Source organism: Anarrhichthys ocellatus, unplaced genomic scaffold (assembly GCF_004355925.1).
Source record: "Anarrhichthys ocellatus isolate YVR2014 unplaced genomic scaffold, GSC_Weel_1.0 scaffold4, whole genome shotgun sequence".
In the NCBI taxonomy this organism is placed as follows: Eukaryota; Metazoa; Chordata; class Actinopteri; order Perciformes; family Anarhichadidae; genus Anarrhichthys; species Anarrhichthys ocellatus.
In genome coordinates this window covers 15,098,991-15,120,526 of record NW_022280034.1, presented here as the reverse complement: position 1 = coordinate 15,120,526, position 21,536 = coordinate 15,098,991, and the positions used below count along the sequence as shown (strand labels likewise).

Here is a 21,536-nt window from a genome sequence, read left to right as displayed (position 1 = left end):
TGTGTGTGACAAAGATACATTCTGAATTGCAAAGGCTCAATCATTGTAAATAAATACTGAAATGGCTAAACTGCAGTAACGTTTCACTCTCTCGGAGAGGACACACACACACACACACACACACACACACACACACTAAGGCTAAGGACAGACATCCTCGGTTGCTGTTCAAAACAAAGGAGGACAAAACAAAGAGCATACCAGTGCAGTGTACTGGTACACAGAGGCCAGAATTACACTCTTATTTTACACCAAATGAACATCTTGTGCACTGTACTCAGAGTACAGTTTAAAAAGACAAACAAAAACAAAAAAAAGTTCATAAAAATAGACTTAAAATATCAGTTTGCCATCAGGATAAACATATAAACAGGACAACTTCAGGTAACATATTCTGCTTAAAGCAGCGCCGCAAAACCAAAAGTGTCAATGTTAGAATTCTGACCTCTAAATATCAAGATACGGATTAATGGGGCGGTGTTACGTAATCCTCTCATAATAACGGGTCCAGCTCAATCTCTTCTCTCACACCCTGAAAATACGTCAATTCCCAAAATATGAAAGTCTAAAAATATATCGTATCTATACACCGGGATTTCTGTTACAAAAAGCGTGCATTTCACCTGCACGGAGGCAGCAGACTCAAACATGCTGCTCTACAGTAGGCGAGACGCGGTTATTGTTTCAGCATGTGGAGAAACTAGCCGGCCTTAATTCTTTATACTTTGGTAGCAAGCGCAGAAACATTCTTTCAAGGAAAAATAAATACTTTGTCACACTAGAAAAGCAGAGTAAATCAAGTCTTTTCAAGCCTCGATACCTCGTTTTAAAGTGTCTACCAGCTGGTTGTCAGATTGAGAGCAGAGGACCGACAGCATCCTCGTGATATATTGGATTAAATACGAGTCTGCGGTCGACACATCGTTCAGCAACTAAAACTGACATCAAGGACGGGCTGATTTACAGCGCGTGGTGGTAGCCGCTGCTGCTGCTTTTCATTCCATAATTAAGGGTTCAGTGAACGGGATTCCGTCAGTCACGGAGTTACTTTGTGCCTCTAACGTGTTATCAATACATTCAAGTCACAGAGCTGATATTCTGAAAAATAATGACAAGACACGTTAGCAGCTCAGTGGTGCTCTGAGCTGAGTGCTGAGGTCAGCATGCCGATGTGCTCACACTGACCATGGTAATGTTAATCGTCTTAGATTAGCATGCTAACATTTGCTAATTAGCACTAAACACAAAGCACAGCAGAGGCTGATGGGATTGGCATTAGCTTTGCAGCGATTGGGTCATAAACGAAAGTATTGGACACAATAATATTTTGACCTGATGATGGCGCTAGATGTAAAGTCAGGGGATCTAGAAAGGCAAAGGTGCCAAATATTTCCATTGCCTCTCAATGGCTCTCAACATGGCGAAGGTCAACCGCGTGTTTAGCGACACTTACTGCTGTTCTGAAGGTGAAACGTCTTTCTTCCATCATGCAGCAGATGGAATATTTTTGGGGAATATCATCAGCACAGAGGTAAGTGTTATTAGGCAACCCTCTGGGCTTCATCAGAACATTGCAGAACATGTATTTTTCAGAATGTCGGCTGCTTTGCTCCGTGACTGGAATGTAAATATGGTGAAGCTCGCATGAGACAGAAACTGGGACTTGCATCTTGAATGTTAAGATCAATGCGGGCCGTGCTGACCAGAGGAAGCTGATGTATTGCATTTGACTTAAACAAGTCCTGACCAGGAGACAACCAGCTATCAATTCAATTTGTCTTGCATACAATCAAAAGCAAAGTTCTCAAAGGATGAAAAATCCCCAAAAAAAACAACAAGAACATGAAATAGGATTTGGGATTCATCAAGGAGCGCTCATGAGTTGCTCCCACGCATGATCGCCCCAGTCTTACATTATTAGAGGCAACAGGGGAGCTCGCAGGTGATTATTCAGTTTGACCGACTTAGCTTCATGTCGACTCCAACAGCAAGACAACAAGTGAACTGAGTGAAGGGAACCCGGAAATGTCAGCAGGAAAATTCATTAGATTTGCTGAAGAAATAGAACAAAACGTTCTGTATCCAACAACAGCTTTACCTCAAAGGATATTAGAAGATAGAGAAGAGGCATTATAACAGATTCAAATTCAAAAAATATATTTTTTTTCAAAAGGAACAAATAACAACAACATGCAGTTTGTGTGAATCTGTTTGCACTGCTCTAGTCCACTTTACCACCGAGTACTCTCAGTTTCTGCTCGTTATCGTTCAGGAAGAAACAAAGTGCTGATTAAACTCCGTCTGAAGAGGGGAGTCGTCCACATTAACTCCTCCATCCACGGCGGCCCGTTTGAGAGAAAAGGCAAATCGGGCCTCGAGGTCAGAGTTCAGTCGTCGCTGGCGAGGACCTGCCAGATGATGAGGTGGCTGCGCTCGGCTTTAGCCAGGAAGGGCTGCAGCTTGACGGGGGGCTGCTCACCCTCCTCCGCCTCGCCATCCTCGTCACCTGAAGACATACAGAGAGACGGTCACGCCCGTCTCTGGACGGTTTTATCCACTACATGTAGCAAGACTCACCCATCCTGAAGTCAATGTAGCCTTCTCCTCCGCTCATCACCAGCATGGACTTGGTTCCCTCCTGAGCTGCGGCATCTGTCGTCTTGTCACCTGCTGCCTCGGCTCCGCAGGACGCAGATGGAACTGCGTGACCTGAGAGCACAGAGCCACAAACTGTAAATAACACCAAACGAGTCCAGATTGTGTTCATCTGGGACAGACCTTATCTTGTCTGTATACTGTGTTCTTAATGAGACCGCAGCACTCTGATTCACTAGTTTATAATCTGCATTTAATAACACGAGAAGATTATCTCACATTGTGTAATCACATCGCATTTTGCAAGTGTACAAAAGGATATATTTGGGAGGTCTTAAAATGTTTGACAGCAGAGTTAATGAATACCACTGGGATGTAAAGAAACGGCCGGGTTTGTTTACCTGGGACGGCGGTGAAGAACTTGACGGCGTCTCTGTGACCGTGGAAACAGAGCTGAGCGTGAGCCATGGAGCAGTACGGAACAAACGTCCCGGCTCTCACTTTGTCACTGCTGTCGTCGCCATAGACACGAACCACGCTTCCTGGATGGTTGCTCGCCGCTGCCTTGGTTACCTTGTTTGCTGCTAACGGAGCGGTGGAAGGGGGGAGAGAGAGAGAGAGAGAGAGAGACACACAGAGAGAGAGAGAGAGAGACAGAGAGACAGAGAGCGAGAGAGAGAGAGAGACAGAGACAGAGACAGACAGACAGACAGAGAGACAGAGAGACAGAGAGAGAGACACACACACACACACACACACACACACACTGAAGAGGCAGAACAAAACGCTCAGTCTGTCAAATCCACCTTCTGGACAATGTTCAATACGCACTTCGTGTGGACCTAATGTGATATTCTTGTTGCATGTATTATATTATTACTACAAGGGCGCTGAATATCACAAAACTCTAATCACAAACGGAAGTTATAAGAGGTTCTGACAGAGAACTGAAGCCGTTAATATCATCTATGCTCCCTTCAAAGCCACAAGACGCCACTGGCTATGAGTCACTTTACCTTATTGAACACGGGAGTAAAGCAGGGAAACTGCTCTAAATATAGCGTACACTAAAACTGATATTGATTATTTGAGGTGGGCCTTTCTTTTAGGTGTCTACAACAGGTTTTGCTGCTGTCCACAGCAGTACATTGCTTTGCTTCTGTTTCGGTACTTCTACAACCCCACTTTAAACAATCTGAATTATCCAGATATTTGAATTACTACAAAATGTGGAGCGATAGTGGTGATGAGGGACTGCAAATACATAGGCAGCAACAAGAGAAACAGTGTGAATGTGTGTGTGGACCAGAAGTTTATCCCTGTAAAAACAAAAAGATACCAGTCTAGCTCCCGAACTCACTCTCCGTTAAAGGGATGGAGATGATGACTCCGTTTCCAGTGCCGATCCACAGCCGGTTACTTGACACCATGAGCGCCGTGATCCTCACAAATGAGAAACCTAGTTTCCCCGTACCTGCATACAGAAAAGAACACAAAATCGGAGCTGATTCTTCAGAGTCTGTCTGCGCCTGACGAGTCTGTCGTTGCAAGGAAAGCGCTGAACTGACCCAGCATCTTGCTGACGTAGGGCTCGATGTCGACGTCCTGAAGGTGTTGGAAGGTGTGAGCGTGGAACAGCCTGAGAGTGGAGTCCAGTCTGATGGACACCCAGATGCCGTCACCGTCCCAGGCCAGCTGACGGACCTGGCTGTCCTTACGAGGGTGGGCGTCAAACGACTTCTGCAAAGGGGAACCAAATATGCAGGGAGCAACTTTAGAGCGACGTTGATCAACGAACCAGTAAGGCAGATCATTTATTGTTTTGAGATGCTGTATTGTGACATGCTTTCAGTTTACTGCAGAACTCTAATTAATATAATATACAAATAAATGTCTGAGGGTTAAGACTGGTCATACCTCGATCTTCATGGCTTTGGGCTGCACCACATAGATCTTGTTCCTGTAGCCACACCACACCTTGTCGTGTACTATGGTCATGCAGCGGATGGCGTGGTGCGGCCTCCCCAGGTCTAACAGATGGTAGTTGGTCAGATCCCACTGTCCGTCTGCCACACACGAAGGACGTCAAGATGCACGGTTATATTTACAGATAAATGACACATCCGGTCGATATCACTTTGTTTGTTTTAGAAGGACTCGTGTTCCCTTACCTACTCCTCTGTGGAAAATGGCTAAAGTGCCATCAGAGAGACCCACCAGTACACGGCCTTTCACGTGCCTGTGGGAAGAGAAACAAATGCTTCCGAAACACAGCTTGAAAAAAAAAAAAAAAAAAAAGTAGCAGCATGAGAGTGAGGCGGTAAAACGACCACCGTCTGATCAAGCATACTTACACTATGCCGAGCACAGAGTCCTTCAGCTTGATCGAATGGAGACACTTCTTCCACTGGGCCACGGAGGAGTGGACGTACACACTGCAATCAGAAAAAGGTTTCCCCATCATCAGTTTTTCTGGACTTGCGGTGCAGTGCGCCGGGGCAACGCCGACGTTGACACTTACCATCCGTTCTGCGCCCCCAGCCACATGGTGGGCAGGACGCTGCTCATCTTCTGAGCCTCTTCTCTCATCAGGTCCTGCTCCTCCACGTCGGGGTTTGAACTCACGCCGTCTTTCAATAGATCGCTCTCCCTGGTCATAAAAAGAGAAAGAGGTTTAATGCTTTGTAATAATAATTTACCATCACACAAATAAATGTTTTTTACAGTGCTTTGATTGTTGTTGCTCAGTGGGGTTTTGTTTATGGTCGTGCTGATGAAATTGCACGTTTTTATTGGACAGACTGAATCGTAACGACATTGGGCCTCCCGGTGTTACCTCTGAGAGTAGTTGGCTGGAGCCTCTGCTGTCTGTTGAGCTCCCAGTGGATGAGTGAAGACGTGTTCGGTGTAGGCCCCCGTCAGGCTCTCTCTTTGGTCTGCAGGCCCCGCACTGGCCTCCGTCGCCTCGGTGGCTTCCTCTGCTGGTCGGGATTCTGTAGAGAGGATCATCTCTTAGTAAACCGGGCAGGCTATTATGTGGAAGTAACATTCATGCTGTCATTTCAGCCTTATTACTGTAGGTGCCAGATAGGTGAAATAGTTAGTGTGTTGATGCTCCGACGACAGATTTAGAACTTCCCTCACTTGTGAGAACGAGCTGCATTCACACACAGTGGGTTTATTATTTAATTACTAATTAATTTAAACTTATCGATGTATTGAAGAGATATGTTCATATTGTTGCAGAATATTTTCCACCACACTGGGTGAGATTACAGAAATGATTTTCCCCACCTGTAAGAATGCATGAGTTAACATGAGGTGTAGTTGAAAGGTGACAAATCCCTTGTTTTTAATGATCCTCACTGCACGTGCAATGTGCACATTACATGCAAGAGGAGGTGCAAATGCAGACAACATGACAGGATAGAGCTGAATCAAATGATCTACTTTATATTATGTACATCTATTGTTTAACCCATGAATACATTTTGAGATAAATAGATAAATACTGGTCCTGATCACAGAGAACACAGGCTAATGTCAGGTGGGGAAAAAAGGTATCAAACAGTAAACATCTCTGACCACTTTCTCCTTCTCCTGGACTGCCTGCTGTCTGAGGAACGGCTGCTGCTCCCTCTGCTTCACAGCCCACAACGGTGATGCCTCCCAGCACGCCATCGCCACACGCCGAGCTGCTGTCGGTCGACGGCGAGCCGGCGTCACCCGCCGGTCCCGTCTCGGCGTTCGGAGCGACTTCCTCACCAGCTGGGTAGTCCGTCTCTCTTGCACCTAAATAAAAGCACACACGCATAAATCATGAATGAGACACTGACATTCCCTCGCAGCTCCTCTCTGTGCCGCTGAATGCAGAGCGAGCCAGTTGCAAACAGACGCCAGTAATAAAATCTCTCTCTTGCCGCAGCCGTCAGATGCACTCGTCCGCTGACCTGGAACACTGGCGATGCAGAGGACGTGGGAGTTACACACGAAGAAGCTCTCCAGGATGTTTCCAGCCTGGTTGGCGTCAATGACCACAGCTTTGGTGGTGGACTCGGTGCTGGTGCAGATCCAAACCAGCGACGACAACTCGTCGTGCTGCCGCAACTCCTTCTGCTGCTCCTGAAACCATGAACAAAAGAAGTGTGATGAGAATTATCTAGCATTTCATTATAGGGTTAGCTTCATCACCATGTGTCCGTATGTGTGTCCGTGACCGTGTGTGTGTGTGTGTGCGCGCGCACTTTGAGGTCTTGATCCAGTTTATCCAGGCTGCTCTGAGATCCTATTTTCTTCTTCGGGCTCTCTGGTCCAGGCACGTCACTGTAAAACACGCTGGCCCCAACGATGGAACCTCCGTCTCTGGTTTTACCTCCGGAGAGGTTCACACCAGCAGCACACCACAGCTGGAGCACAGACAGATACAATGAGACACGCAGGAGATGCATCACTGCATCGACAGCATGCACCAGAGCTAAAAGTAGGAACTATTTTCTTTCTACCGAACTAGAACCGCCAAACACATCACCGTGCAGAGGGGAGCATGCAGCTACTCGAGGAGTAGGCAACAATTACAATCCTACATTAAACTGCACACAACAAGGTCTGTGGATATTTTTTGAGTAACCGAGTCATGACTTCTAGAGAGCGACATCGATGTAGAGAACTTTTGTGGCGCTTTGAGCACCACAAGCCGAGTGCCATCTAGTTGCACTATACTGGAGAGAAGGCAGACATCTCTGCGGCCGATATCTCCAACACTTGGTAACTTACACCAAAACCATTTAGACTGATAAATAGGACAGCAGGTAAGAGGATTTGATTTTGGGGGGGGAACTGTCCCTTTGTTTTTTGAGATTGCAGGTTGCAACCAACTGAAAATTCTCCCATGTGCCAAGCGTGTAGGAGAACTACGGTGGCCGAAGCAAAACAAGCGAGCGGTCCTATCTCGAGCCAGTGTTTGGTTTGTCCGTTCTGGGCGACTGTAGAAACATGGGCTGCTCCGTATGCAGATATAACCGTCTCATTGTAAGGTAACAACAACACAGCAATTCTTAGTTTCAGGTGATTATACACTAAAGAAAACAAAGTTTATATTATATTCCATTTCTGCCTACAGATCCCCCTGAATGCTACACACTGCCCCATAAATGTTGAAGACAAAAGCTGACAAGACATTTTGTATGTTATTAGTTATTATCCAGTAACAATACCTTCACAGAAGCATCTTTCTCATCCAGTGGTCGGAGGAAGACTGGAACAGGTAGATTCTTCACCTTACTCTCCGTCTGACCACCGTTGGACTGAAAGACAACAAACAGCACCGCTGCATTACAGCTCCTTTCTATTACAGTTAACATCACAACAGTTCTACCGTCACCTGAAGAAGAAGAGACAAACGTAGTAGTGACAACAGGAGACAAGAAGGGCTACTGCCCCAGTGTCTGTGCTCATCTCCTTACTTTGTGTTTCTTCGGCAGACTCCAGCCGTAAGCCTGCACTCTGCCGTCCTCCTTCTGAACGTGGGCTTTGACCTGCTGGTACTGGGCCCTCTTCTGCTCCCGCCTGGACACCACGTTATCGGTGGCCACTCTGTGGGACAGAACAGCGGCTCACTGACAAAGATGGCTATTTTTGGACAGTTGGGTTTTCCGCGAAAAATAAAACGACAGAGAGGGTGCTTTCACACCCAAGCCCTTTGGGTCGGTCAAAACGAACTCCGGTCTGACCGACCTGTTAGTACGGTTCCTACGGGCTGGTGTGAAAGCTGTCAATGGAACCCCGGTGCTCACCAAACAGCCAAACCGAGTCGTTAAAACTGCTGTGCTTAAATCCATGAATCTTTGTACTTTGTCAGTTTATTAAGTCCATTAAACAGTGTGTGTCAGCCAATCCACAGAACAACAATATATCATTTTTCTCCACCTGATCCGGTCCAAATGAACCCAACTACAGGTGTGAAAGCACCCTGAGATAGTTACTGTGTGACCAGTTTGACGAAATGTGCAATCAAAATGATTATCATTTTTATCATGCTCAATTCAAGTGTTTGATTTGAATCATCTTCTCGCACCTGACACACCGTAGCAATGAAAGGTACCTAATGGACAAAGTCTACCAAACCCAATGTACCCCGATAGTGTCATTGTTGTTGGAGACATTTCTGCAAGTCGCGCCAATTAAACATGTCTGGTTGACCGGAGTGAGTTGCATCATCAGTTGCTGCAGGGACCCACGTGGGGAACTCATTTCTCTGTGACTTTAATGCTTCCGATGTGTTTAATTGATTTTGTCCAAGACCACAACGAAGTCACACCCCCCCCCCCCCCCCCCGACTGACTTACTCCTCATTGAGGAAATCGAAGGCTTTGCTCTTGTCACTGGGCAGCTGCTGCAGGGTGCTGCTCCTCTTCTTGACGGACGGCTGAATCTGAGAGGTGGGTGCGTTGTACTTGACGTTCACCGGGGCCTCCATCAGAGGCTTCTTGGGCGCACCCGACGAGCTGAACAAACGGCTGAAACTGGAAGTGTAAGGGCGGGGAAGTGGGGAGGGGACAAAAAGAAAGAAGCACACAGACAAACGTATAGAGGGGTGGACACAAGCAGTAGCTCCAGCGGCAGAATTGAGGTTAATTTTCCCACGCCAACACACCACGCCAGAGTTGATACGGATAGCAGACATTGATTACATTAATAGGTCTCCTAAACAGCAAAGCAACAGAGCACGCTTGAGTGCAGGGTTAATACTGTGCACCAACTGGGACATTAGTCAACAACACAGGGCAAAACTGGACAATGACACGTTTCACTTCCCCCTAACTCTACAGTGAGAGCACACGCTATTTATCTCATTATATCTGTCAGTTTATATACACGGCAACAGCTGCTAAGCATGTTTCAAATAAATACGTTTATAGCAGAGACTTCAAGTTGTAACTTAAATATAAGAAAAAGGCTCTGGTAAGTTTATCTTTCTGAGTGTATTTGCTGTAAATTTCCCCGCTGTGGGACTAATAAAGGATTATCTTCTCTTGCTTCCATCCCCCCCCACCCCCCCCCCCCCCCCCCACCCACCCACACACACACACACCTCCTGCACACACACATCACAAAATACGGAAGAATATAGAGGGAGAAACAGAACAGGAGAGATAGTGGATTTATCAGAGTTTGTCCCAAACCCCTTTGCCAAAAACGTGCCCCAAACAATGTCCTTCAAACCAAACCAAACCCATTCCTTATGAAACTCAACGAAGGAGAGCCGGGGGTCACATCACAGAGATTAGGTCTTTCTAATTTGGTTGCTCTAGGTGCATTTTTCCCCAATCTCAGGTCTCTCAAAAGCTTCTATCATGCTTGATGTTTACAACAGAAAACGATTACTTCGGTATTTTTTAAACCAGATCCTATTTTTCATGTTTTTGTTTCCAAATAACTAATGGGAACAATTTGTGAAACAAGTCCAGTATTAAGTGAGAGCGCTGCTGCTGCCGCTAAACGGACCGGAGTGTAATTGATCGAGGCAAAGTCCTCACTGTCAATGTGCGTCCACGTAGTATTTCTCTGTGGGGTTCTTCCCATAATGTTGTCAGATACTTTAATAACAATCTGAGACGGTCGGTGGTAAAAAGAAGCTCTTTTAGTGCACGTACATTGATGATGCAGAATTGCTCGATTACATTCCAGCCCTATTAGCGGCTGCCATCTGAAGTGTTCTGTTGTCCCCATTAGTCCATTAGACACAATAACATAGATAGTGTAAATTACCCGTTAACTTTTAATAAAGAATTAAAGACAATCATGACAGTACAGCAGCTCAGATCTGAGATCAGAGCCACCCTCTCCTGGCTGGCTCTCCTCTGTTAAGAGTTTGTTTTCAAGAGGAAAACAATCGGAAGCCAGTTAAGATAGACACCGTTAACATGTCAAAGATTTACCTACATCCTGGAGGGAAAACAACCCCACAACATGGAATACAAAAGAGAAGCAAAATGAAACGCATCAATAACACAGCAGTCACACTGTGGTTGGTATTTGAGAGCTCAAGTGAAAAGAAAAGAGGAGCTTACAACTGCCAGAGGCTGGATTTCTTCTTCTCTGGAAGAGCTGGGTTCTCCTTTGACGCCCTGAGAGAGACAATTCACTCTGAATCAAACCGAATGCTTTAGAAGGAGCTTCACAGTCAGTTCCTACATTTCTACTTGAAACCGTAGTCGGACAAATTTTGCTTCTATAGTACAGCGTTGCATTTCCCCTTGGTGGGTGGTGCGTTAAGAAACGGGCAACGGTATTCAATTGCAGTGGTACTTCATGATCAAATCATAGCAGTGTAGGATGACACACAGATTTAATATTAGGACTGAACGATTTATTGTTTCTATTTCAACGAGTGCAATTCTCTGGCGACACAAAAACGAAATCTTGGCTTTGTCCGGGTAATATGCTCTGAGCACTAGTAGTCACGTACTACTTACACTTGGCCAAAGATGGTTTTGTGGGGGAATAAATATCACTCTGTGAATTATTTTTGATGTTTGAAAAAGATAAGGAGTTGTGGGCTGTGTCTTTTTGCTGTCCATGAAAAGACTTAACAAGACAAGTGTTCTCCTGCACAGGCCGTCCAGGTGATCGCCTCACGTCAGTTATCAGAATCCACCAATTACACTGAGACCACCTCGTTTAGGCTTACTACCTTAAAACTGTGAACTCAAAACTCAATTAGATGCTATCAGTTAGATATCAAAAAGTGTCTGACTTTGTCATTACTACCATGACAGTATGCAGCCACTACGTATCCAGTGGTAGAAAGTAATTAAGTACATTTACTAAGTACTGCGAGTAGAATTTTGAAATACTTTTACCTCCCACTTCTACTGCATTTCTGAGGAAAATATTGTACTTTTACTCACGTACATTTATCTGACAGCTTTAGTTACTGGTTGCTTTCAACATAAAAAAAAAAAAAATCATATGTTTATCTAATATGATGCAGTGCAATACTACTAATCTACCTAGTAGTATATAAATCTAAAATTGGCTCCAAAATGACAAACTACAACATTAAAATGCTCTTACATGTATTTGTGACTGATAAAAAGAGAATAATATCATATTCTACAATAATATAACACATACAACGAGACATTCTGCATAGTCAGTACTTCTATTTTTGATACTTTTGATAGTTTGAGTACAGGTTGATGCCAATACTTTTGCTTTTACTTTAGTAATCATTTGATTTCAAGCCTTGTATTTGTAATGGAGTACTTTTGGAGTATTATATTTCTAGTAGTACTTCTTGTATACAACTGTACACTATATACAACTCCACTTTTGAATGTCATCATTATATGAGAATACTATTTATTACTGTCCAGCATACACTGATGTAATAAATGTGAGCTAAATTGATTATTTCTTCTATAGAAAACTCGTTACAGTGATGTTTCTCTGTAGCTGAATAGACCTGGATGTAGAAACAACAGATACAAAGTCATTAGAACTGCTGCAATCTAATCTTCTTTAATACCATGGAGCCCACAAATCAGAAAAACTGAAACTAGATATGTCCGTCCATTTGTTCAGCCCTCGAGTACTTCATATTGTCCACCATTTGCCTCCGTCGCTGCTCTCTTACCGGATCATCTCTGTCCATCTGACGGCCTCCTGCAGCTCCATCAGCCTCTCCTTGTACTGGTTCCTCTCCATCAGGACTCTGGCCATCTCCACCCTGGTGAAGCGCTTCCTCTGTGCTGTGGGCACATCGCTCTGCAGGCACAACACCAGCATGAGAACACCAAATCACTCTCCAATACACATAATATGTATGACACACAGGCATTTTATTTAAATTCAGATGATCAATATGAGGGCTATGGAGCTATTTAAAAAGGGACCACTAATGGTTCAACGAACTTCTACTGCCACTAATCCATACAGGTGTGTCACTCTCTCGGATCAAAACAAACATCAAGGACTCACATCATCCTCGTTGTCATTCTTGACGTTCTGTTTGGCCTCAAGCTCTGCTCGAATCCTGCAAGAGAGCACACAAATGCTAAGTCTTTCGCCACCACATTTAAACAGTAGATACTCAAATGCAATATGTGGACACGTATATACGGACATGTATTTATGCGTTTTGAAGCCAAACCAACTCACTTCTTCAGTTCGTCTTCTAAGTCTTTGTTCTTGTCCTCCAGTTTGGACTTGGCCTGAGTGACGGCATCCAGCTCACCTCGCAGGGCCTCCTTCTCACAAGACAGCTCGTCTATTTGTCCTATGAGGTCATTTTTCACCACGTTCAAAGCATTTCTGGAAACAAATACACATGGACATTCTAAATGTGATACCGTCACTAAACACAGGGTGGCAGCACTGTCCTGTTTCTCAACAATATCAATCTTTAGAATAAAGTGCAGCTAGATGCAGACCAACAGCCGTTTCTGAAATACTCAAACCAGCCGGCCTGGGAGCAACAACCATGTTACTTTCAAAGTCACTCAAGTCTTCCTCATTCTGATGCTTGGTTTCAGCTTTAGCAGACGCTCTTGACTACGTCTACATAATGCATCGAGTTGCTGCCGCGTGATTTATATTTGATTTAATAAAAGTGTTTGCAAATGTTTTATTATTATTATTTCATTTTTAATGTTACTCAAATGTACGTGTTGTTTTTGATGTTAAACTGAGTCAAAGATGGCTTTAAAAAAGAAAAGAAGAAAGTTCTACTGATTACTAACTTGGTTTCCAGCAGCTGGGCGTTCTCATGGATGAGATGTTCGACTTCCCGACCCATACCTGAAAATGATCACCCGTAATGTGAATACAGACCGTTTCATCTCATCGTGTGCTCCATCATAAAAGGAGAAAATAAAACATGTTATTGAAAGATCTCATCAATAAAGAAGTGGTTCTTATGTCTATCCTACTCAGTGACACATCGTTCTCAGCCTTACCTAGAAAGTTGTAGTCTGAGGGTTATGCAACAAATCAGGAAGAGGTTTATGAGACTGTGAGTAAGTTAAATAGTCTCATGTGTACTCAATCTCTAGTCTATGGTGGTACTGCGCTTCACAACACAGTAGCACTATTCACTATTCTGCACATCCATCAGAAAGTCACAGAGGGAACCGAACACAGAATCAAGGACAGACATGATGAGAATAAGGAGCTGGTAACGAGATCTTCGGGGAATCTATTGATACACACCAGAGAACTCATCTGTAAAGGATGAAACAAGCCCCGGCAGCCAAAGGAAGAGACGATTCAGAGATTATAACGGTTTGTGAAAGTGAAGCCGTTGATGACATTCAAACATCAAGTCCGGGAGGCTTCTTACCCAGCATGTCGGCTCCATCGTCCACGTCTCCTATCAGGTCGTTGCCTGCGGATGACAGCTCCGCAAACAGAGAGTCGGTGTTGCGGTCGAAGGCCAGATTCTCTATGCCACCTTTAGTTGGTGTGCTGGGCGGAGAGAGGAGGAGGTCGGGGGAGGAGATGTGAAACAAAAAGGGGAGGAAATGAGGATCATCGAGAGGAAGGGGGAATGATATTGCAATATGGATAATTAGCAAAATATTGCCATCATAATAAATGTAAAAGCCACTTTTAAAACAATTTGGTAACAATTCCAACTGGAATTATAACGTGTAACATTAGTTTGGGATGTCATTCTGAATATGTTTATTGCTCTGTGACAGAGCTCCACTGCTGTCCACAAACTATTAAGAACACAATAATTAGCCGGTGATAGAGAGGGAGGGAGACATGATATTGTTTAAATAGGAGGTAAACGGGGGTCTCTCGGACATATAGAGCTATGCCAGCCTCACCCTTTAACATTTTACAGTAAATGTGAAGATATATGAAGAAGAGTTTGGTTGTATTTCCTGCATCCAGCAGCAAAAGTAAACTGCAGTGAATGAGCCGCGGCCTGTAGAGGCTCGCTGTGGACGACATGCTGGACTCCATGTGAAGAGCTGAGCGGATCGGATGAAACAGTTCTCGGGATACGAGGACACAGAGAGAGATTCGGTTTATAGTTAGATGATGACAAAACGTCTGATCGAGTCCTGTACCTTGCTCCTCTGAAGCCATCGAGGTCCATATCCAGCTCAGGGGTGGACTCTATGATGGCCTGCACCTCAGACTTTTCCCGGTTGTCTGCTCCATCTAATACAACCAGCAGAGATTTGGAAAAGAAGAAGAATGAGCGAGCTAGTACACTCAAACAGGGGGATGAACATGATAAATGTGTTTTAAAGGCAGAGTCCTGACCATCACGTCCATGCTGACTCTGCTGTCCCTCTTGCACTGCCGCAATGTTTTTACTGTTCTCTAGCTTTCCCCTGCTCCAGTCCAGGTTCTTGTTGAGCCCGTCTGAGACTTCCCGTTCCGCAGACTCCGTGGCAACATCGGAGGCAGCAGTGGACAGGGGTGTGACGGAGGCAGACCCTCCACCCAGGCTGGACGCCGGACTCATTCCCGTGGCTGCTCCATCGCGAGGCAATACCGGCATGGTGGACTGAGAGTTAGCACTGGGTGTAGACGTGGGGGTGTTGGATTCAGAGGTACCACCCTGAGAGGACATGGAGGTGTTGGACTTGGAGCCTCCACCTTGTGAGGACACAGGAGTTCCACTTTTGGAGACACTTCCCTGGTTGGCTGGCGTACTGGACTTGGAGCCTCCACCTTGTGAGGACACAGGAGTTCCACTTTTGGAGATACTTCCCTGGTTGGCTGGCGTACTGGACTTGGAGCCTCCGCGGTTGAAACCGGACAATTCATCCTTAAGGTGGAGGAAGAGGAAGTGGAGAAGAAGAGAGCCAGGGAAAAACAAGACAAAACTATGATCTTCATTAAGTCAACAATACGTGTTTATTTGCTTATTAATATCAACCCGCTGCAGTTTAAGCTGTAAATAAATCCCCTCCCAGCTGCAAAGAGGCGTTAGCCGCATAAACTATGATTGTTTATAATTGAATGATTATTAGAATCTTCAAACATCATTAACACATAAATGTACATTTCTTCTCTTTAAATAGAACTAAGTCAAAAATAAAAGATGTTAAAACCAACTGTGTCAAAGAGTGTGCAGCTTGCCATGCAGCTCAAACCAACACAAACACTAACCGAACCACACCATGCAACCGGAAGACAACTCATATCTAATGTACAACCACAATCAAAACTGTGATGAAGTGTCAAAACAGCCTTCGAGGGCCAGTGTGTGGCATTTAGTGGCATCTAGCGGTGAGGTTGCAGATTGCAACCAACCGAACACCCCTCAGCTAACTCCTCCCTTTACAAGAACGAAGACGCTAACGAAGACGGCGAGTCATCACGGTGTTGCACTCTGCGGCTCACGTCACAAATAGATAATATATATTTTTTTTTAAGTGAAAGTCTCTCTTTAGAGTGTTTGGTTTGTCCCTTCTGGGCTACTGTAGAAATGTAACGGTCTCGGTGAAGAGGACCTGTTCCCTGTGTAGATATGAAGGACTCGTTCTAAGATAACCAAAATCACAACAATTATTCGTTTCAGGTGATTATACATTGATGATAGTTGTGAATATTATATTCCATTTCTTCCAATAGATCCCCCTAAATCCTACACGTTACCTTTAAGATATGCATGTAAATCCTGACGGTTATAAGAAGTTATGAGCCACTGATAACCACCTAAATGGAAGGCAGTCTTTTTATGGTTATTGTTTACACATCTGCTTTTCCTACTAAAACATGCCAAAAAAAAAAGACACAAAACAAACTGAAATACAAAACGGGAACAGGTCAGCATCATGCAGTTTCTATTAGCTGTGAGATACAGCCCTTATGTTAGCATTGCTGTATTTAATAACACCACAGACACGTCTGCAAAACAACCACTAAACTCGGTCAGTTTGGTTCGAGTTTCTCCACGAGTGACAGGCAGGTCTACCTGGTCCTGATCAGCCTCCCGATTGGGCAAATTCTCCTTCGAACGTTCCCCTTCCACTCTGATTGGAGAGGAGTGGTCCTCAAACTGAGGGTATATTAAAGACCTTGCTCATTCATATTTCCTAACATTCATTCCTTCTTATTTCAAGCAAAAAACTAAAAAGTTCATATTTAATTATATTATACAGAACAACTGTTTTCCTTTAGTCACTGGTCTGAAACATAAAACAAAGCCTGAACTGAGAGAGCGATGAGAGGGAGTGATAGGTGTTGTATTTATGGCTTCTTCTAGTACACAAGGTGACCGGCTCAGTAAGGCCGTATGAATGAAAATGAACAGGATATCCAGCACTAATCAAACATTTCATTAGTTCTAAGCAGCCCTTTGTGGCACGCAGGATTTCATTGTTTTGATCCGTTAATGCCGGCGGCTTCAGTCCTATAAATAGCAGAGGGCCTGATGGAACAGGATCAATCAGGACATCAACAAAGCATGTGTACGGAAGGATCCCTCGGTCACCTTGAACACAGATATTGAATGAGCTGTTTTTTTCTTTAATATGTTTATTTTTCTTGTGTCTGGTTCAGCTCTCTGAACGCTGATGGGATTATTTCCTTTTTATACCTGCATGCTGCCATCATTATATAGAGTGCTGCAGAGATGATCTATTTTTGTCGGCTAACCCGGCAGTTAGCATCGCACTGGTTCCCTCGACTAAAATCCAATGTTTTTTTGGTTTTATTTGGCCTTTGTATTATTGCGGAAATTAAACTCTGTGGCAAACAGAAGGTTATGATACTTACACATCACTTTTATGAATTTTAAAGCGTGAATACAATAGGCAGAAAAGCTAACATTAAGCTATAAATGAACTAGATGGTCACATGACTTCACGCCACCACCGTAAAGGAGAACCAGTGCTGGGCGTGATGACGTTTTGTAGTCTCATTTAGCCACTTGGTAGCAACCGCCTTTTTTAAGACATGTAAAAGCTTCACATTTTGCTATTGACTGAAGTATGTCATAGAACAATACATTAAAATCTATTAAGCTTGTTTTAACCACAAGTTATCTAACCAAGGCATCTAACCAAAAACCTGTTAGAAAAAAAAAGACATGGGCTCCAAAAGGCGTGAAATAGAAGAGCAAAAATGCCGACCTGGTTTCTGGGTCTTAGGACTCATTCCACTGACTGTTGCTACGGACGCACTGAGCAGCCAATAGGTGGGAAGTTTCCCTCCACTGCTGCTCTGCTGATAATAGCTGGCTCTCCCCCAACCCTCCAAAAACATTCACACGCACAAACATGCCACTTCCCTCAGTGAGGGGGGAGTGGATCATTTACTGTAAATCTTTGGGAAATGTCAAGTCAGAGGACCAAACACAAAGGCACCGCTGTATATCTGCACCGACGGTGCCTGGTGCCTCCGAGAAGAAGTTGTGTGAGAAAGAAGTACTGCGACATGTATATTGTACTCCAGGACTCATCAACCACTTTGGCTGCCAACTATGAAGCCAGCTGTAAAACGCCCATCCGACCCTGTACGAGCGTAATAACGGCAAATGAATACTTCTTCGGCACTCATTAATATTCATGATGGAGCCTTTGCTTGCAGCATGGTTTCCAACAGCAACAATGTGAAGACACTCTGTCCTTCCAACCCTCCCCTGAGGTTAAAGGCAGGCCCCCGGATGGCACCACTTCCTCTGCTTGCTGGGCTCCAAGCCACCCCGTTACACACACAAGCGGCTGCTAAACATTCTGGTCACACTGAACTATTCTTTCTCCCTGAAAAGAAATGTACCATTTTCTGTGGTGTTTTCCTGGTATGGGAGCGTTTGCGGTTTGTTTTTCCACAACCTCTTTTTAAGTGAGCTGGGGATGATGTCACTAGTCCGATCCGTGGGAAGCACTACAAGCCAACTTCAGACAGTAACGGGAAAAAAAAGTTTAAATTCATCACAATGTGTGGAGCTGCGTGTTGTACCTTGAGGCTGGTGTTGGACCGCGGGTGGCTAAGGTTGTTGAATCGCCACGGCTCAGAAGGGGTGTCCACAGGTTCCCTCTGGAGGTCAGAGGTCATACCATCAGTCCCAGGGAGCTGGAATATGCCCATGGAGATGGGACGCTCCTTTCTGGATACAGGGACATAAGGAAGGAGAGATGATTCAAAAGGGAAATGAGCAATTCTGTAATAAATTAGAACACAAGTGACTGAGCCTGTGCTTTGAGCTAAATGCTAATGTCACCGTGCCAACAATGACAATGCTTACATATAATGTGTAGCGTAACGTGGTCGCTAGCTTCGTTTGGCATGCTAACATTTGCTAATAAGCACTAAACACAAAGCATAGCCGAGGCCGATGGGACATCATTCGCCTTGCAGGTGTTTGATCATAAAAGTAAATATTGGACGAATACAAACATTGAGTGTGACAATGGCTCCAAAATAGAAAAGTTAGGGCTTTGCTGAAGGTATTCCAATTCATTCTGAAGGGAATATAAATACATGTACTAAATGTCCAAGCTATCCATCCAATAGAAGTCAGAACGTTTTACTTGAAGCCGCAATGTCAAAAATCACGACGCTAGCTTGAGGAAACGCTGGGGGACAAACAAAGTCAGTAGGATACATCGTCTGGGAACAAAATGCTACAAGTGCTGGACTGTCCAACCGACCGACAGCACAGCATCGCCATCCCTACAGCCGCTCTTTGGGAGTTAGGAGACCTTAAGCACGGAGATGGTGCAAGAACATGTGATTTATAGTGTGCGATTTAAAAGTGCACCGTCTGGGATATGTTCTAAACTCTAAACCAGGTTAGACAAGTTCTCATTGGTCTGAATGTTTTGACCCTCCCTCTCCATGTTGTGATGAGGTTCCTATAGAGAAAGAGACACTTGCTAGAAAAGGCTCTCGTGTGAAGCGATGAAGAAAGTTTGGTGCAACAGCTACTGTACTTCACAAAAGCCTGAATGACAGATGATACATTTAATTTTGCTAAATTAAAATGGGCAGGTAGTTAAACCTTTTCAGCCTTTACCGTCCATTTTACGGTGCAGTGGAAGCAGATTAGCAGAATAATGTAATCAGTTAGGAAAAAGATAAACTGCGTGACGGGTCGGAGTCGAGACTTTGCGGTGAGGTGTCAGCTCGACATGGGAAGAGAAATAAAGCTGGTTGCCTCATAAACTCCATCCTCTCCCACTTATTAGCTCAAGCAATAACACAAACCCATTTGTATCTGTCTCCATGGGACATGAGGAGATGTATTCTGCCGTGTGTGTTGTATTAGGAGGTCAGCCAAGAACTGACTATGAACAAATATCTGTCACCCTCTCCGGCTCTCATAAATAACACCAGCTCACTCTTGCATGGAGGTGTTCGTGTTCAAGCTCCCATTTCACAACGACACCGAGCACTGAAAGTCTAATAATATTCAGCAACGCAAAAAAACGCATTGATATAAATACCCTGCACCCTCCACTGCATCAGATCAGTTACACACCGGCAGCTATTCTCACTCCAGTGGCTAGGTATGAAAGAAAATAACATTGTACAGTCCAGCAGAACAATGGCTGCCACTGAAAAGAGCAGCAGGCCAGCAGCAGCCCAAAAACAATGGACACACCACCATATTGAGAGGAAGAGGTCACATGCAGGCCACTGATGGTAACCAATGCTGCCTTTTACTATTTGGGTGAGGAAGAAAAACATAAACATGCTCATTCATCAGTCCTCCACTACCATTTCATCTTGGAAAACACGAGAATAATCATAAACGGCTATAAACTGTGGTGACATATCTAAAAAGGTGCTGTAGTCTTCCACACATGACTCTGCTGTCCCCCCCCTCTCTCTTGACCTACTTTTAGAGTGCAGTCTGGTACTGTCTGACAATATCACACCCACATGGCAGCAACACTGCTCCGTAGCACGCTGCCAGCATGGCTACAAGCTGGCAGCGTGCTACGGAGGACACGGATCACAGCGGGGAAGATACATTCATTCATCATACATTAAGACACACGCGCGCGCGCGCACACACACACACACACACACACACACACACACACACACACACACACTATACCTGCTGGCTCTGGGTAAGGAGGGTAAGGAAGGCAGGGCAGGTAAGCTGCCGGTGGCGACGGAGTAGTGAACGAGCAGCAGCACTGACAGAGAGACCAGCACGGCAGAGTTGATGACCACCGCTCCCCCGACAAAGCCGAAAACAAACAGCAGCATACACCCGGGGCTCATGGCCCCCCCCAGATCATGGCCCGGTGCCTCAATGCAGGACCAGTGGGTTGGGGGAGGTGGGGGGGCTCAGGCGATGGCAGCAGAAGAGGTGTGTGCGTGTGTGTGTGGGGGGGGGGGGGGTCACTGAAGCACCAAATTCTTGGCGGACCTCCGATTGGACATTAATAACTGCTGTAAGTATGTGTACAGCGGAGGTCAAAGATGCTTTATCCGTCTAGCCAGCGGTCAGCAGCAGAGCAGCGGGTCAAAGGCAGAAACAGCAGCGGTCACAAAACAGTAATCCTGGTGGCTTCTGCAGCAGTGATTGATGAAAAGCAGAGCGGCGGCACACGGAGCAGAGCAGTGGATCCTCCACAGAGAGAAGGGAGGGGCTGGCAGCAGCTCCTCTCCTCCAGTGTCTTCATCTAGCACCCGAGACTGTTTCCCTTCCTCGTTCACGCTTCCTTTCCTCTGCCGAGATGCGACTGCCGCTGGTCTAGAACACTCCGACGCTCTCCCTCTCTCACTCTGATGGCAACCCCCCACCCAATCTCTCTTTTGGGTGCTGAGGCAGCTCATTTCATGTGCCTCTTCTCAGGCTGCAGCTTATTGGCTGCCACACAGGGGGGACTGGTCAAAAAGTGCGTATGTGTGTGAGAAAGAGGGAGGGAGGTTCGCAGTGTTGTCTGCATTAACGGGGGGGGGGGGGGCAGAGGAAAGGAAGCGTGAACGAGGAAGGGAAACAGTCTCGGGTG

General features: G+C 45.2%; 1 protein-coding gene across 10 annotated transcripts in view; it reads right to left on the bottom strand.

The window, feature by feature from the left end:
* Window positions 1-652: 652 nt before the first annotated feature.
* Window positions 653-21,536, bottom strand: part of spag9b (sperm associated antigen 9b) — a 32,747-nt gene continuing 11,863 nt past the window's right edge. The window contains exons 5-31 of one of the 10 annotated variants that reach the window (XM_031843155.1): window positions 18,526-18,673; window positions 15,358-15,385; window positions 14,875-15,282; window positions 14,676-14,769; window positions 13,937-14,061; window positions 13,338-13,395; window positions 12,757-12,909; window positions 12,577-12,631; window positions 12,233-12,363; window positions 10,665-10,721; window positions 10,537-10,539; window positions 8,940-9,116; window positions 8,058-8,187; window positions 7,809-7,898; window positions 6,840-7,001; window positions 6,546-6,717; window positions 6,181-6,387; window positions 5,432-5,588; window positions 5,117-5,245; window positions 4,950-5,030; window positions 4,767-4,834; window positions 4,513-4,661; window positions 4,164-4,335; window positions 3,956-4,069; window positions 2,997-3,179; window positions 2,578-2,709; window positions 653-2,506 (exon numbers count right to left, since the gene is read on the bottom strand). In XM_031843155.1, the coding sequence (XP_031699015.1) occupies window positions 2,388-2,506; window positions 2,578-2,709; window positions 2,997-3,179; window positions 3,956-4,069; window positions 4,164-4,335; window positions 4,513-4,661; window positions 4,767-4,834; window positions 4,950-5,030; window positions 5,117-5,245; window positions 5,432-5,588; window positions 6,181-6,387; window positions 6,546-6,717; window positions 6,840-7,001; window positions 7,809-7,898; window positions 8,058-8,187; window positions 8,940-9,116; window positions 10,537-10,539; window positions 10,665-10,721; window positions 12,233-12,363; window positions 12,577-12,631; window positions 12,757-12,909; window positions 13,338-13,395; window positions 13,937-14,061; window positions 14,676-14,769; window positions 14,875-15,282; window positions 15,358-15,385; window positions 18,526-18,673 (3,502 nt within the window). In that variant the 3' untranslated portion in view covers window positions 653-2,387. Of the gene's footprint in view, window positions 2,507-2,577; window positions 2,710-2,996; window positions 3,180-3,955; window positions 4,070-4,163; window positions 4,336-4,512; window positions 4,662-4,766; window positions 4,835-4,949; window positions 5,031-5,116; window positions 5,246-5,431; window positions 5,589-6,180; window positions 6,388-6,545; window positions 6,718-6,839; window positions 7,002-7,808; window positions 7,899-8,057; window positions 8,188-8,939; window positions 9,117-10,536; window positions 10,540-10,664; window positions 10,722-12,232; window positions 12,364-12,576; window positions 12,632-12,756; window positions 12,910-13,337; window positions 13,396-13,936; window positions 14,062-14,675; window positions 14,770-14,874; window positions 15,386-16,537; window positions 16,622-18,525; window positions 18,674-20,632; window positions 21,461-21,536 lie in introns of those variants that run through there. The other 9 variants (XM_031843156.1, XM_031843158.1, XM_031843150.1 and 6 more) reach the window with 9 other exon arrangements.